The sequence below is a fragment of the Melanerpes formicivorus genome, unplaced genomic scaffold (genome assembly GCF_026170545.1).
Source record: "Melanerpes formicivorus ecotype bairdi unplaced genomic scaffold, bMelFor1.0.p_v2 SCAF_39, whole genome shotgun sequence".
Classification (NCBI taxonomy): Eukaryota; Metazoa; Chordata; class Aves; order Piciformes; family Picidae; genus Melanerpes; species Melanerpes formicivorus.
In genome coordinates, this window is record NW_027142391.1 from 3,053,826 (window position 1) to 3,070,309 (window position 16,484).

General features: G+C 57.9%; 1 protein-coding gene across 1 annotated transcript; it reads left to right on the forward strand.

Annotated features, from left to right (window-relative positions):
• The first annotated feature begins 1,624 nt into the window (after nucleotides 1-1,624).
• Nucleotides 1,625-14,771, forward strand: LOC137451011 (tumor necrosis factor receptor superfamily member 4-like). Its single transcript, XM_068158076.1, has 8 exons — nucleotides 1,625-1,894; nucleotides 4,658-4,780; nucleotides 6,248-6,349; nucleotides 8,105-8,171; nucleotides 9,471-9,703; nucleotides 11,579-11,704; nucleotides 13,229-13,345; nucleotides 13,822-14,771. The coding sequence occupies exons 1-7, from the start codon at nucleotides 1,753-1,755 to the stop codon at nucleotides 13,297-13,299; spliced, it is 864 nt and encodes a 287-aa protein (XP_068014177.1). The 5' UTR covers nucleotides 1,625-1,752; the 3' UTR covers nucleotides 13,300-13,345; nucleotides 13,822-14,771.
• Nucleotides 14,772-16,484: the final 1,713 nt, after the last annotated feature.

Sequence of the window (16,484 nt, forward strand, 5' to 3'; positions counted from 1 at the left end):
CCTGATCAACCAAACCATGGCTCCAAGCTCCCCATCCAGGCTCTTCCTAAGCACCTCCAGGGGTGGGGACTCCACCACCTCCCTGGGCAGCACATCCCCAGTGGCCAATCTCTGGGAAGAATTTCTTCCTCACCTCCAGCCTAAACCTCCCCTGGCACAGCTTGAGACTGTGGCCTCTTGTTCTGGTGCTGGGTGCCTGGGAGAAGAGACCAACCCCCACCTGGCTACAACCTCCCTGCAGGGAGTTGGAGAGAGCAAGAAGGTCTCCCCTGAGCCTCCTCTTCTCCAGGCTAAGCAACCCCAGCTCCCTCAGCCTCTCCTCCCAGGGCTGTGCTCCAGACCCCTCCCCAGCTTTGTTGCCCTTCTCTGGACACCTTCAAGTCTCTCAATGTCCTTCTTGAACTGAGGAGCCCAGAACTGGACACAGGACTCCAGGTGTGGCCTGAGCAGTGCTGAGCACAGGGCAGGATGACCTCCCTGCTCCTGCTGGCCACACTCTTCCTGCTGCAGGCCAGGATGCCCTTGGCCTTCTTGGCCTCCTGGGCACACTGCTGGCTCCTGTTCAGCTGCTGTCAACCAGCACCCCCAGGTCCCTTTCTGCCTGGCTGCTCTCAGCCACTCTGCCCCCAGCTGCCGAGTGCCAGCGGGGCAGGGGTTGGGTCACTGGGTGCTTGGGAAGGATTTCAGGTCTCTGTTGGATGACAGAGAAGCTGAAGAGCTGCAGGACAGCCAAATCCCTGCAGGGATCAACTCCCTTACCTCCAGCACTTCAGGGAAGAGCTGACAGAAGACTTTGTCTTTCATGTTGTAGGCTAAGCTCTGTGCAGCGAGCTGTCTCTTCTGGGGAGGAAAGAGAAGGGATCAGCAGGGGCAGAGGAATGACCTCCCTGGGCACAGGAATGACCTCCATGTGCACAGAAATGACCTCCATGTGCACAGGAATGACCTCCATGGGCACAGGAGTGACCTCCCTGGGCAGAGGAATGACCTCCCTGGGCAGAGGAATGACCTCCCTGGGCACAGGAATGACCTCCATGGGCACAGGAGTGACCTCCATGGGCAGAGGAATGCACTCCCTGGGCACAGGAATGACCTCCATGTGCACAGGAATGACCTCCATGGGCACAGGAGTGACCTCCATGGGCAGAGGAATGCACTCCCTGGGCACAGGAATGACCTCCATGTGCACAGGAATGACCTCCATGTGCACAGGAGTGACCTCCATGGGCAGAGGAATGCACTCCCTGGGCACAGGAATGACCTCCATGTGCACAGGAATGACCTCCATGGGCAGAGGAATGACCTCCCTGCTGCTGCTGGCCACACTCTGCCTGGTGCAGGCCGGGCACTGCCTCTGTGTTGCCTTACTGCTGACTCCTCCCCAGCAGAAGGATCCTCTGTGGCAGCTCAAGGCTCCAACCCTGTGCGGGGAGAGGTCCTGCACCCCGCTGGAGCCACTCCTCTGCTGTAAGGCTATGGATAGCCACCCGGCCAGCTTTGCAGCTCCCTCTCTTTGTGCCTATGAATCTTCTGAGTGGTGAAATGCAAAGGGGAGAGAGAAAAGAACAGAAAAAAAGCAGCCCCAAAGCCCAGGCTGAGCTTTGCAGGGCGTGGGGTGAAGGGCTGGGGGCGTGGAAAACAGGCTGGGAATTTCCCCCTGGCTGACACACCGGGTTTGTGCGGGGCCACCAGCAGGGTGAGAAGCACTCAGCCAAGGGTTTGCCAGCCCTGCAGGCAGGATTGGGCTGGACCATGGGAGCTGTGGGCTTTCACTCAGCCTTCTCTGCTCTCCCCTTGGTGCTGCTGGCAGCCAGCAGCAGCCTGGGCCTGGGGCTGAGGTGCAAGGAGCGTGAGCACGTCTACGGTGGGAGGTGCTGCAAGGACTGTGCCCCTGGTGAGTGATTTGCTCTGGGCTGGGGTTGTTTGGGGCAGAGGCAGTGGTGGCAGCTCTTGGGTTCCAGCCCCCTCTGAGGCTGGGAAGCAGCTGGGGGGAAATACTCAACTCTAGGGAGTTTAAGGTGGGGATAAAGTGGTGAGGAGGCTTCTCTCCATCTAGACTGGCAAGGCTTAGCTCTGTGACCTCCTAAGCTTAGGGAAGTTCTCCCTCTGAGAGAGCTGCACGACCCTGAACACCTTCTGTGGGGCTCAGCTTCCTTACTGTGCCAGGCTGGTGCCCTTCATTGAGTGGGAGCTGAGAGAAGGAGACTCAGAATCCTTTGGGTCGGAAATGAGCTTTAGGCTCAGTCAGTCCAACCATCCTCTGACTCTGCCTAAGGCTGGGGCTGAGCCCTGGCCCTCAGCACCACAGCTCTGCCTCTTGGAAACCCCTCCAGGGGTGAGGATTCAGCCAGCTCCCTGGGCAGCCTGGAGTAGCTGAGTCTAGCTGAGAGGTGTCCCTGCCTGCGGTGGGGAGGTTGGAGTAGGTGCCCAGTTCTGGGCTCCTCAGGTCAAGAAGGACATTGAGAGGCTTGAAGGTGTCCAGAGAAGGGCAACAAAGCTGGGGAGGGGTCTGGAGCACAGCCCTGGGAGGAGAGGCTGAGGGAGCTGGGGTTGCTTAGCCTGCAGAAGAGGAGGCTCAGGGGAGACCTTCTTGCTCTCTCCAGCTCCCTGCAGGGAGGTTGTAGCCAGGTGGGGGTTGGGCTCTTTTCCCAGGCAAGCAGCACCAGAACAAGAGGCCACAGTCTCAAGCTGTGCCAGGGGAGGTTTAGGCTGGAGGTGAGGAGAAAGTTCTTCCCAGGAAGAGAGATTGGCCCTTGGGATGTGCTGCCCAGGGAGGTGGTGGAGTCCCCATCCCTGGAGGAGTTCAGGAGGGGCTTGGATGTGGCACTTGGAGCCATGGTTTAGTTTGAGGTGTTTTAGAAGAGCCTGGATGAGGCACTTGGAGCCATGGTTGAGTTGATCAGATGGTGTTGGGGAGCAGGTTGGACTTGCTGCTCTCTGAGGTCTTTTCCAACCTCATTGAGGTCCAGGCTGAGCCATGCTGTGCTTCTGTGGCAGTTCAGGCTGCCCAGGGCCACATCAAGTCTGATCTTCAGTGTCTCTAGGGACAGAGCCTCAGCCCCATCCCTGGGCAAGCCTGCTGCAGTGTCTCACCACCCCTGCAGCATCTCACCACCCTCCTTGTGAAGAGCTGTGTCTGTAACTGAAGCTGCACCTTCCCATCTTGCCTGGGGATGCCCTGTGCCTCTTTCAGGGGGGTTGCTCTCTTCACCCAGGAGCCTGCTGCACAAAAGCAGACCTGGTGGGAGCTGCTGGCAGTGCTGGGAGCTTCCAAGACCCCAGCTGGCATCAATCTAACCTTTAACTTAAGACCTGAGTCAGTTTATTGCATTATCCTCCCAAGCTGCTTCCATCTGAGGCTTTCCAAACTCCAGGTCAAGGAAGTTTGTATGCAGCTAGCAAAATCCTTTCTCTCTGGAGGTTTTTCTTCCTCCTTACACTGAAAGGACTTTTATCAGGCTTTAATTTCTCTCTTTTGCTGCTGCTGCTGAGGAAGCATTTCCTCACAGCCTCTTCCTGATTGGGAGAGAGTAAAGATGTAGAAATGTGCTGCATAGATTCTGGGCACCAGGAAAATCTCTGTTTTGCCCCTGGCAGCAGTTGATGGAGCACAGAGAAAGGGAAGGGATGAACCAAGAGGCTTGCAGCACCTGAAGGGGGCTACAAGAAAGCTGGGCAGGGAGTTCTGACAAGGGCTAGGAGTGATAGGATGAGAGGGAATGGATTGAAGCTGGAGGAGGGCAGATTGAGACTGGAGGTGAGGAAGAAATCCTTTCCAGTGAGGGTGGGGAGGCACTGGCACAGGCTGCCCAGGGAGGCTGTGGCTGCCTCCTGCCTGGAGGTGTTCAAGGCCAGGCTGGATGAGCAGCCTGGGCTGGTGGGAGATGTCCCTGCCCCTGGCAGGGGGTTTGGAATTGGATGATCTCTGAAGTCCCTTCCAACCCAACCCACTCTGTCAGTCTGTGACTTGGTGCTCACTGAAGTCCCTTCCAAGTTCCTGAAGGGAGGTTGTAGCCAGGTGGGGGTTGGTCTCATCTCCCAGGCAAGCAGCACCAGAACAAGAGGACACAGTCTCAAGCTGTGCCAGGGGAGGTTTAGGCTGGAGGGGAGGAGAAAGTTCTTCCCAGAGAGAGTTGTTAGGCATTGGGAATGTGCTGCCCAGGGAGGTGGTGGAGTCCCCATCCCTGCAGAAGAGGAGGCTCAGGGGAGACCTCATTGCTCTCTCCAGCTCCCTGAAGGGAGGTTGGAGCCAGGTGGGGGTTGGTCTCTTCTCCCAGGCACCCAGCACCAGAACAAGAGGCCACAGTCTCAAGCTGTGCCGGGGGAGGTTTAGGCTGGAGGTGAGGAAGAAATTCTTCCCAGAAAGAGAGACTGGCCATGGGAATGTGCTGCCCAGGGAGGTGGTGGAGTCCCCATCCCTGGAGGTCTTCAGGAGGGGATTGGATGTGGCACTTGGAGCCATGGGTTAGCTGTCAGGAGGTGTTGGGTGCCAGGTTGGACTTGATGATCCCTGAAGTCTTTTCCAACCTTCTTGATTCTATGATTGCCCTCAGCCAGGGGGGTGAGTGGCAGAGCCTCTTTCTGGGCCACTCTGATTCAGATGCATGGAAGGGAGGAGGGTTGGCTGCTGCTGCCCATCAGCTGCTCTTTCTTTCAGGTGAGGGAATGCAGCTCCGCTGCACGGCCAAGCAGGACACCGTCTGCAGACCCTGCCGGGAGGGACACTTCAGCAGTGAGCACAGCCACAGGTTCTGCAGCAGCTGCACAGTCTGTGACACCTGTGAGTCACCTCTGCACTGGCCCCTTCTTGATACAGACCTGGGGGGCAAGCAGCCTCCATGTGCTCTGGCACCCTTGCATGCTCCCTAAAGGCTGAAGCCATCCAGCCTCTCGCTTCAGAGCAGCAAGTCCAAGGTCTGGCTTAGCACTTCAGCAGCTCCTCTCCTAGGCTCATGGAACCATTTGGGCTGGAAAGATGTTTCAGCTTTGACCTTGAAAACCATCCAGCCCAACCACAGAGTCACAGAATCAGCCAGGTTGGAAAAGACCTCAGAGATCAGCAAGTCCAAGCTGTCACCCAGCACCTCCTGACAGCTAACCCACAGCTCCAAGTGCCACATCCAAGCCCCTCTTGAACACCTTCCCACCACCCCCCTGGGCAGCACATCCCAGTGGCCAGTTCCTCTTTCTGGGACTCTCTAACTCTGCCAAGGCTGCTGCTGAACCATGGCCCTCAGCACCACAGCTCTGTGGGGGTTTTGTAAGCATCTCCAGGGATGGGGATTTAAATCACAGAGCTGTCAGGGTTGGAAGGGAGCTCAAGGCTCAGCCAGCTCCAAGCCCCCTGCCATGGCCAGGGACACCTCACACCACAGCAGGTTGTTCACAGCCACCTCCAGCCTGGCTGCAAACCCCTCCAGGCAGGAGGCTTCCACCACCTCCCTGGGCAACCTGTGCCAGTGTTAACCCCCCTCCAGGGATGGGCATTCCAGCTCCTCTGGGAATGGGCATTCCACCACCTCCCTGAGGAGGCTTTTCCAGTCTTTGAGAAGCCTTCCAGTGAAGAAGTTTCTTCTGATGTCCATCCCAAACCTGCCCTGATGTAACTCGAGGCCATTTCCTTCTCCTCCCATCTCTTGTTACAAGGGAAAAGAGACCAACCCCCCCCCCTCACTCCGACCTCCTCTCAGGAACTTGTCTCAGGCTGTGCCAGGGGAAGTTTCTTCCTGACCTCCAGGCTCAATCCATTCCCTCCTCCAGCTGCAATCCATTCCCTCTCATCCCAGTCCCCACACTTAGGCTGGAGGTGAGGAGAAAGTTCTTCCCAGCAAGAGGAATTGGCCCTTGGGATGTGCTGCCCAGGGAGGTGGTGGGAAGGTGTTCAGGAGGGGCTTGGATGTGGCACTTGGAGCCATGGTTTAGCTGTCAGGAGGTGCTGGGTGCCAGCTTGGGCTCGATGCTCTCTGAGGTCTTCTCCAGCCTCACTGATTCTGTGGTTCTATGAGTCTAACCAGCAGAGAGTGAGGAATTTTTCCCTCCTGGGCTGGTCCTGGGCGGCACTGCTGGCAGAGCCTGCAAAGGGCAGCAGCCTGGCACTGCCTGGAGCCTGCTGCTTTGGGAGGTGCTGCTGGGCTCTGCTCTCTGCGGCTGCTGTTGCACACCACAGGGAGGCACTGGGTAACATTTCCCCTTCCCCCCCCCCCCTTTCTTTTCTTGTCTCTCACTCCCCCCTGAATTCTGCTGCTAGGGAGGGGCAGTGTGGAAGTGAAGAAGTGTGAGAAGACCTCTGACAGGCTCTGCAGGTGCCGCGCAGGCTTCATGCCGGTGCCGGGCACCCCCCCAGGAAGCGGTAAGTCAGTGCTGGCTGGCAGCTCCCCAGCCTCTGCTCCCACTCCGGGGGAGGTGGTTGGCTCCCCTCCTGTGAAAGCCTTTCCCCTTGAGCTCCTTGCTGGCTCCACACAACTGTTAGAGCAGAGGCACTGTGCCCATCCTGGCTGGGAGATCCTGGTGCTCTCCTGGCCACCAGCCACAAAGAGCCAGCAGGGAGGGCAGGAAACCTTCCCAGCTGCAGGCTGAAATGAACCCATGGAGCTCCTCATGGATTCCAGAGTGGGCTGGGTTGGAAGGGACCTCTGGACATCAAGCCACAGAACCACTGGAGCAGGCTGCCCAGAGAGGCTGTGGAGTCTCTTGCTCAGAATCCATCTGAGCAAGATCTGAGAAGAGACAGTCAGAATCCATCTGATTGTGCTCCTCTGAGACCTGCCTCAGCTCATCCTGCTTTGGCAAGAGGGTTGCAAGGGACCTCTGGACATCAAGCCACAGGAGCAGGCTGCCCAGAGAGGCTGTGGTGTCTCCTCCTCTGGAGATGTTCAGGTTGGAAGGGTCCTCTGGAGAGAAGAGTCACAGAACCACTGGAGCAGGCTGCCCAGAGGGGTTGTGGAGTCTCCTCCACTGGAGACAGTCAGAATCCATCTGATTGTGCTCCTCTGAGACCTGCCTCAGCTCATCCTGCTTTGGCAGGAGGGTTGGAATGGACTTCTGAACATCAAGCCACAGAAGCACTGGAGCAGGCTGCCCAGAGAGGCTGTGGAGTCTCCTTCTCTGGAGATGTTCAGGTTGGAAGGGACCTCTGGAGAGAAGAGTCACAGAAGCACTGGAGCAGGCTGCCCAGGGAGGTTGTGGAGTGTCCTGCTCTGGAGACATTCAGAATCCATCTGATTGTGCTCCTCTGAGACCTGCCTCAGCTCATCCTGCTTTGGCAAGAGGGCTGGAAGGGACCTCTGGAGGGAAGAGTCACACAACCACTGGAGCAGGCTGCCCAGAGGGGCTGTGGAGTCTCCTCCTCTGGAGACAGTCAGAATCCATCTGATTGTGCTCCTCTGAGACCTGCCTCAGCTCATCCTGCTTTGGCAAGAGGGTTGCAAGGGACTTCTGGACAGAAGCACTGGAGCAGGCTGCCCAGAGGGGTTGTGGAGTCTCCTCCTCTGGAGATGTTCAGGTTGGAAGGGACCTTCAAGCTCATCCACTTCCAACCCCCCTGCCATGGGCAGGGACCCCTCCCACCAGCCCAGGCTGCTCAAGGCTTCATGCAGCCTGGCCTTGGACAGCTCCAGGGAGGGGGCAGCCATGACCTCCCTGAGCAACCTGTTCCAGAGTCTCCCCACCCTGCCTGTGAAGAATTTCTTCCTGATCTCCAGTCTCTGGCCAGCCTGATCTCATCCAGCCTGGCCTTGAACACCTCCAGGGGAGGGAGAATCCACAGCCTCCCTGGGGCACCCACAGCCTCCCTGGGGCACCCCACAGCCTCCCTGGGGCACCCCACAGCCTCCCTGGGGCACCCACAGCCTCCCTGGGGCACCCCACAGCCTCCCTGGGGCATCCACAGCCTGGCAACCTGCTGCAGCGTCTCCCCACCCTCACTGTCAGGAATGTTGCCTCACTCCTGACCCAATGGCTATGGTTTTAGGGGGTGGGTTGGGGATGGGGGTGGGTTTTGCTGGGGGTGTTCTCTAAGCTGGGCTGCTCCCCTGAGCTGTTGCTGCACTCCCTGGGGCACTGCCAGGAGCTCCAACTCCACCTCTTCCTTTTTTGTTTCCCCCAGTTTGCTCTCCATGTCCTGAAGGATCTTATTCCCTGGGGCATAATGAAAACTGCCAGCCTTGGACCAAGTAGGTATCACTGCTCCAGGCAGGTTCAGAGCAGCATTCTGGGCTCCCCTCTGCAGCTGGTGGTGCCCAGGTGGCTGTGTGCAGAGCAGACCTGGGGCAGGGGCAATGGAACCATGTTCCTCCTAGGTTCATAGAATGGTTTGGGTCTCCATCTGCCCTCCTCCAGCTTCAATCCATTCCCTCTCATCCTGTCACTCCAAGCCCCTCTCAAAAGCTCCTGCCCAGCTTGCTTGCAGCCTCCTTCAGCTACTGGAAGGTTGCTCTAAGGTCTCCCTGGAGCCTTCTCCAGGCTGAACAGCCCCAGCTCTCTCAGCCTGTCCCCCCAGGGGAGGTTCTGCAGCCCTCTGCTCATCTTTGTGGCCTCCTCTGGATCTGCTCCAGCAGCTCCAGGTCCCTCTTATGCTGAGGACAGCAGGACTGGGTGCAGACCCAGGTGGGGTCTCAGCAGAGCAGAGCAGGGGGGCAGAATCCCCTCCCTCATCCTGCAGCAGCCTTCAGCACTCTCTCAGCCTGTCCCCAGCTCTCTCAGCCTGTCCCCCCAGGGGAGGTTCTGCAGCCCTCTGATCATCTTTGTGGCCTCCTCTGGATCTGCTCCAGCAGCTCCAGGTCCCTCTTATGCTGAGGACAGCAGGACTGGGTGCAGACCCAGGTGGGGTCTCAGCAGAGCAGAGCAGGGGGGCAGAATCCCCTCCCTCATCCTGCAGCAGCCTTCAGCACTCTCTCAGCCTGTCCCCACAGGGGAGGTTCTGCAGCCCTCTGCTCATCTTTGTGGCCTACTCTGGATCTGCTCCAGCAGCTCCAGGTCCCTCTTATGCTGAGGACAGCAGGACTGGGTGCAGTGCTCCAGGTGGGGTCTCAGCAGAGCAGAGCAGGGGGGCAGAATCCCCTCCCTCATCCTGCAGCAGCCTTCAGCACTCTGTGAACTGATCAGAAGCATTTTTGTGCCTTCTGCCCTTCCTCTCCCCAGCAGCAACCTTTTCCTCAGCCTTTTTTCTTCAGTGAGGCTCTGGATGGGTTTTTATTTCCCCCCCTGTAGCAAAAGGTTCCTTTGCCAGATGTGCTTCGAGGCTGTTACCTGTAGAGAGGCCAAGGGCAGCAGAGGATCAGGGCTGCTGTTCCTGGGGTCCCTTTTTTGACCTCAGTGATAGCTTCAACTTTGTACCTGGCTGCAGAATGCAGGGAAGGGGAACCTGAGCTCCTGCTGGGAGAGCCAGGATTGCAATGCTCACTCCCTCCAGCCCTTTGGAAGTCCCTCCTGAGCTGCCTGCCACACAGCACTAACTCATTTCACATCTCCAGCTGCAGCCTTCTGGGGAAAACCACCCTGCAAGCAGGAACAAAATCCACTGATGCTGTGTGCAGCAACCATGCCTCACAGCCAGCCAGCCCCCCGAGAGCAACACCTGCCTTGAACCTTTCCACCTCTGGCCGCCAGGACAACGTCTCCACAGCCACCTCCTCTCCATCCAGACCCAGCCTGAGTCCTTCCATCTGCCTGGACACAAACAGCAGCCCCACAGAAACTAACTGGGGTAAGGAGAGGGGATGGGCAAGGAGAGGGAGATGGGCAAGGAGAGGGGATGGGCAAGGAGAGGGATGGGCAAGGAGAGGGAGATGGGCAAGGAGAGGGATGGGCAAGGAGAGGGATGGGCAAGGAGAGGGAGATGGGCAAGGAGAGGGAGATGGGCAAGGAGAGGGATGGGCAAGGAGAGGGAGATGGGCAAGGAGAGGGAGATGGGCAAGGAGAGGGATGGGCAAGGAGAGGGAGATGGGCAAGGAGAGGGAGATGGGCAAGGAGAGGGATGGGCAAGGAGAGGGATGGGCAAGGAGAGGGAGATGGGCAAGGAGAGGGATGGGCAAGGAGAGGGATGGGCAAGGAGAGGGAGATGGGCAAGGAGAGGGATGGGCAAGGAGAGGGAGATGGGCAAGGAGAGGGAGATGGGCAAGGAGAGGGAGATGGGCAAGGAGAGGGATGGGCAAGGAGAGGGATGGGCAAGGAGAGGGAGATGGGCAAGGAGAGGGATGGGCAAGGAGAGGGATGGACAAGGAGAGGGATGGGCAAGGAGAGGGAGATGGGCAAGGAGAGGGGATGGGCAAGGAGAGGGATGGGCAAGGAGAGGGAGATGGGCAAGGAGAGGGAGATGGGCAAGGAGAGGGAGATGGGCAAGGAGAGGGATGGGCAAGGAGAGGGAGATGGGCAAGGAGAGGGAGATGGGCAAGGAGAGGGATGGGCAAGGAGAGGGAGATGGGCAAGGAGAGGGAGATGGGCAAGGAGAGGGATGGGCAAGGAGAGGGAGATGGGCAAGGAGAGGGAGATGGGCAAGGAGAGGGATGGCCAAGGAGAGGCAATGGCCAAGGAGAGGGATGGGCAAGGAGAGGGATGGGCAAGGAGAGGGGGATGGGCAAGGAGAGGGGATGGGCAAGGAGAGGGATGGGCAAGGAGAGGGATGGGCAAGGAGAGGGATGGGCAAGGAGAGGGGGATGGGCAAGGAGAGGGATGGGCAAGGAGAGGGATGGGCAAGGAGAGGGAGATGGGCAAGTTTTAGTCTCTCTCTGCTTGCTGGAGCTGGTCAGGAGTTTGCACTTGGACCTGGCTTTGCTGGACAGGAAGCCACTTCTTGCTCCCAAGCCCTGTCTGTATTGCAGTGAGGCATGCACAGCACTCCAGGTGTCCTGCTGATCTCCCTGGCAGCTGGGACTCCTGGGTGCTCCAGGGGCACTGCTGGGGTTCTGGGTTCATAGAGTCACAGACTGGGCTGGGTTGGAAGGGACCTGCAAGCTCAGCCAGCTCCAACACCCAGCCACGGGCAGGGACACCTCCCACCAGCCCAGCTTGCTCAAGGCTTCATCCAGCCTGGCCTTGGACACCTCCAGGGAGGAGGCAGCCACAGCCTCCCTGGGCAGCCTGTGCCAGAGTCTCCCCAGCCTCACTGTGAAGAATTTCTTCCTGATCTCCAGGCTCTGGGCAGCCTGATCTAGTGTGGGGTGTCCCTGCCCATGGCAGGGGGGTTGGAACTGGCTGAGCCTTGTGGTGCCTTCCAACCCTGACTGATTCTATGACTCTAAATCTGCCCTGTCCCAGCTCCAAGCCATTGCCTCTCATCCTATTTCAGGAAGCCCCTGTGAAAATGTCCCTCCCCAGCTCTCCTGGAGCCCCTACAGGGACTGGAGGGCTGCTCTAAGGTCTCCCCAGAGCCTTCTCCAGGCTGAACAGCCCCAAGCCTCTCAGCCTCTTCCCACAGAGGAGGTTCTGCAGCCCTCTGCTCATCTTGGTGGCCTCCTCTGGACCTGCTGCAGCAGCTCCATGTCCTTATGCTGGGGACAGGAGGTTCCTCCTCCTGAAGCTGGAAGGCCATGGAGACTCCAGCTAGAACCTTTGGGTTTAGTGTGTGTGTTCTTGTTGCCAGGGTCTTTATCCCTCATCCTTGTCTGTCTGATGCTGCTTCTGGTGAGTGGCATCTCCATCCTCCTGCTGGTCATCCAAGCAGCCAAGAACCAGAGCAAGAAGAGGCCCTGCAGAAGCAACCTCCAGCGTGAGTTGGCTTTTCTGGGGCCAGAAACACAGGGGAGAGAATACTCAGAGCTCCTCTTTGAACCTGGGTAACTCTTTCAGCCACGCTGAAGCCTCCCTGGCCAGCAGCTCAGTGTCATCTGCTCTGGTGGCTGATCCTCTGTGTGGTTTTGGGGGGCCCTGGGGGTTAGTCTCTTGAGTTTGCATCCTTAGAGAGCATGGATTCCATTCCTGTTGCCATGCAGAAGGATTCTCTTGCTCTGATGTTAACCTCCCAGCTTCCTCCCCTCCAGGTGATGGAATGGTTCTTGTGCAGGGAATCCTCTCAGGACAGAGGGGATCCAGACCCAGCAGGCTTTACATTTGGAGTATGTTGTGGTTTGGGTTGAGCTGCTCTGGATGGAAGGGGAACTGTCTTGAAGTGTCCCCTGCAGACAGAGGGAGGGTTTGAGTGAGGAGAGCTGAGTGAAGTGGCAGCCTGGCAGCCCACAGCTGCCTGCTGCTCCATTCCCAGAGCGATGGGCAAGCGAGTGTTCAGTGCTCCCTGGGCTGGAGGTCACCTAGCACGGGCTGGGAAGACAAGCACTGAGCCAGAGGTAACATGAGGAACCTCCAGAGGTCCCTCAAGTCCCTTTGCCTAGAATGGCTCAGGGTGGAAGGGACCCCAGAGGTCATAGAACCACAGAGTGGTCAGGCTTGGAAGGGACCTCAAGGCTCAGCCAGCTCCAACCCCCTGCCATGGCCAGGGACACCTCACACTATAGAAGGTTGCTCACAGCCAGGTCACCTAAACCAAACTCCTCCCTCTCCTTCCTCCTCTCCTTCCTCCTCTCCTTCCTCCTCTCCTTCCTCCTCTCCTTCCTCCTCTCCTTCTTCCTCTCCTTCTTCCTCTCCTTCCTCCTCTCCTTCCTCCTCTCCTTCCTCCTCTCCTTCCTCCTCTCCTTCCTCCTCTCCTTCCTCCTCTCCTTCCTCCTCTCCTTCCTCCTCTCCTTCCTCCTCTCCTTCCTCCTCTCCTTCCTCCTCTCCTTCCTCCTCTCCTTCCTCCTCTCCTTCCTCCTCTCCTTCCTCCTCTCCTTCCTCCTCTCCTTCCTCCTCTCCTTCCTCCTCTCCTTCCTCCTCTCCTTCCTCCTCTCCTTCCTCCTCTCCTTCCTCCTCTCCTTCCTCCTCTCCTTCCTCCTCTCCTTCCTCCTCTCCTTCCTCCTCTCCTTCCTCCTCTCCTTCCTCCTCTCCTTCCTCCTCTCCTTCCTCCTCTCCTTCCTCCTCTCCTTCCTCCTCTCCTTCCTCCTCTCCTTCCTCCTCTCCTTCCTCCTCTCCTTCCTCCTCTCCTTCCTCCTCTCCTTCCTCCTCTCCTTCCTCCTCTCCTTCCTCCTCTCCTTCCTCCTCTCCTTCCTCCTCTCCTTCCTCCTCTCCTTCCTCCTCTCCTTCCTCCTCTCCTTCCTCCTCTCCTTCCTCCTCTCCTTCCTCCTCTCCTTCCTCCTCTCCTTCTCCCCCCTCTCCTTGTTATTGTTATTACTGCATTATTCTTATCATCATGATGATCTTTCAGCACCACAGAGCTGTCGAATTCCTGTCCAGGAGGAACACATCGACTCCAACTCCACTCTCATCAAAAACTGACTCCACCTCACCTCAGCCTTCCCTGCACTTCTGAGCCCGACCCATGGTAACCTGTGCTGAGCCAGAGCCTTCTGTGGCTCCCTGGGTGGCTGTGGGCAGCTCTCTCCTTGCCCTGCCAGAGCCTTCAGTGGCTCCCTGGGTGGCTGTGGGCAGCTCTCTCCTTGCCCTGCCAGAGCCTTCTGTGGCTCCCAGGGTAGCTGTGGGCAGCTCTCTCCTTGCCCTGCAGCTCCTTTGGGTCTCCTGGGGTGGCTGCTTTGGCCTTAGGACCCGTGGGAGCAGCTGTTCTTGGTGGGCTCAGGAGATCCTTTCCCTCAGGCAGGTGCTTGCCTGCAGCATCCCCCTTGGCAGGGTGGAGTGGGTGCAGTTCCCAGTGCCTTTCCAGGCTGTGCTGTGTGTGGTGGGAGGGCTTTGGCCTGCAGAGAGCAGTTGTGAAGCTCTAAGAGCTGCTCATTGAGCAGGGGACTTGTACCCCCCCCCCCCCCCCCCCCCGATTTCTGACTGGGTTTCTACCTTGTGTTGCAGTGCTGAGAGGCTAAGCTGAGCACCTCTGTGCTCAGGGCAGACATCTCCAGTGTTTCAGTCTAGCTCCCAGGTGAACTCTCCTCACTTGAGACCACCCCCCCCGAGGAACCCAGCCAGCTTCTTCCTCCTCCTTTCATTGTCCCAAGTTACTTCTTCTGGATGCAGTTGGGTGGCACACAGCAGATGTGCCTCCAGGGTCAGCTGCCCCTGCAGGTCACCCTCAGGCTTGGCTGTGCACCTCAGGGCTGGTGCCTGGCTGGGAAGTGACAGCTGAGAGAGGACTTCTCGCTGCCACTTCTCCCTGCCTGCATTTCCTCAAGCATCCCCCACTGAGTAAATGTCATCTCAGCCCACTGAGCACTGCCAGGGCTGGCAAATGGAACTGCTCCTGGTCCCCAGGCAGCTCCAGCTCTGCCACTGCTGGAAAACCTCCACAGAGATCACAGAACCACCCAGGCTGGAAAAGACCTCAGAGATGCAAGCAGAGATCACCCAGCACCTCCTGACAGCTAAACCATGGCTCCAAGTGCCACATCCAATCCCCTCGTGGCTATTTGTTGTGCCAAGTCCTGTGCTCAGGCTCTCCAGTGCCAGCAGCATCCAGGGTGCTCTGTCTCCTTCACTTAGCCAAGAAACAGCCTCTCCTCTCTGCTGCTGAGATCTGCAAGCTAAACCACTCTGCTTTTGCTTTCCTAAGAGCTCAAATCCTGCACAGCAGCTAAGTCCCACCTCTGGTGAGCCACAGAACCATCGAATCAATAAGGCTGGAAAAGACCTCAGAGATCATCAGGTCCAACCTGTTACCTAATACCCAGCACCATCTGATCAACTCAACCATGGCACCAAGGGCCTCATCCAGGCTGTTCCTAAACACCTCCAGGGATGGGGACTCCACCACCTCCCTGGGCAGCACATCCTAATGGCCAATTACTCTTCCTGGGAAGAACTTTCTCCTCACCTCCAGCCTGAACCTACCCTGGCACAGCTTGAGACTGTGTCCTCTTGTTCTGCTGCTGCTTGCCTGGGAGAAGAGACCAAGCCCCACCTGGCTACAACCTCCCTGCAGGGAGCTGGAGAGAGCAAGAAGGTCTCCCCTGAGCCTCCTCTTCTGCAGGCTAAGCAACCCCAGCTCCCTCAGCCTCTCCTCCCAGGGCTGTGCTCCAGACCCCTCCCCAGCTTTGTTGCCCTTCTCTGGACACCTTCAAGTCTCTCAATGTCCTTCTTGACCTGAGGAGCCCAGAACTGGATGCAGGACTCAAGGTGTGGCCTGAGCAGAGCTGAGCAGTGCAAGTGTCTCAGTGTCCTCCTCTTCAGGTGTGTGGCAGGCAGGCTGTGTGGCAGGCAGGCTGTGTGGCAGGCAGGCTGTGTGCCAGGCAGGCTGTGTGTCAGGCAGGCTGTGTGCCAGGCAGGCTGTGTGGCTTGCCAGAAGACAAAGGGAATGGTGACTGCTGGTGGGAGCACTGTGAGTGGAAGCCTGTGGTCCAAGAGCAGGGGAGAGGGCAGGGTGGCTCTTGGCCTGCCCTGTGAGCTCTAGGTGCTGCCACGTGGCAGCTGAGGAAACCATCAGGAGCCTTCTGCAGCCCACACAAGTTGTTGCTTCCTCTCTGGGGGACATCCTGTTGTGCTGGGTGCCCTGCTGTGCCTGTCTGAATCAGCAAGGCTGCTGCAAGTCAGGCTGGGCCATCTCCACAGCCAGATTGTTCTGGGGGAGCTGACTGCTTGCTGTGGATGTGGGGAGGAAGCCACCAAGTAAGTTTGGTGCTGGGGAAGGTCTGTTGGCTTCAAGGAGCACCTGTGTGGGTGTTTGGAGTTCTGCTGCTGCTGCTGGATGATCACTTGGGGGATGGTTTAGGAAGGAGAAGCTCCTTGGGTGTTCTCTGGTGATGAGAGGCCAGAGCTCAGCTCTTAACACACTGCAGCAAGGGTTGCATTTGAGCCAAGAGCTGCAAAGATTAAGTCTGGAGAGGTGTCTCAGCTGTCTGCCCTGGATGATCCCCTGGTGCATGCTGGCAGTGGAACCTCCCCTCAGAACCCTTCCTGGTTTGGTCTCTGTGCAGTTCAGATGCATTGCATGGAATGAATTTCACTTCTGCCGTGTGTCATCGTCCCCCCGCCCCCCCTTCCCCAGGATAATTGCCCTGCTCTTTGGGCCGGCATTCAGGGCTTTTGTTTAGATTAGCAAAGTTCCAAAGTGGCTGTGAGGAACCTTGAAGGGTTCTGGCTGCATTCTGGCATTTCAGTGCCTCAGGGGCAAATTTCAAGAAGGAGAAGAAGAAAAGGGAGGAAGAAGAAGAAGAAAAGGGAGGAAGAAGAAGAAGAAAAGGGAGGAAGAAGAAGAAGAAAAGGGAGGAAGAAGAAGAAGAAAAGGGAGGAAGAAGGAGAGAAAGGAAGAGAAAGGAGGAGGAAGAAGGAGAGAAAGGAGGAGGAAGAAGGAGAGAAAGGAGGAGGAGGAAGAAGGAGAGAAAGGAGGAGGAGGAAGGAGGAGAGAAAGGAGGAGGAGAAAGGAGAAGAGAAAGGAGGAGGAAGGAGAAGAGAAAGGAGGAGGAAGAAGGAGAGAAAGGAGGAGGAAGAAGGAGAGAAAGGAGGAGGAGGAAGAAGGAGAAAAAGGAGGAGGAGGAAGGAGAAGAGAAAGGAGGAGGAAGGAGAAGAGAAAGGAGGAGGAA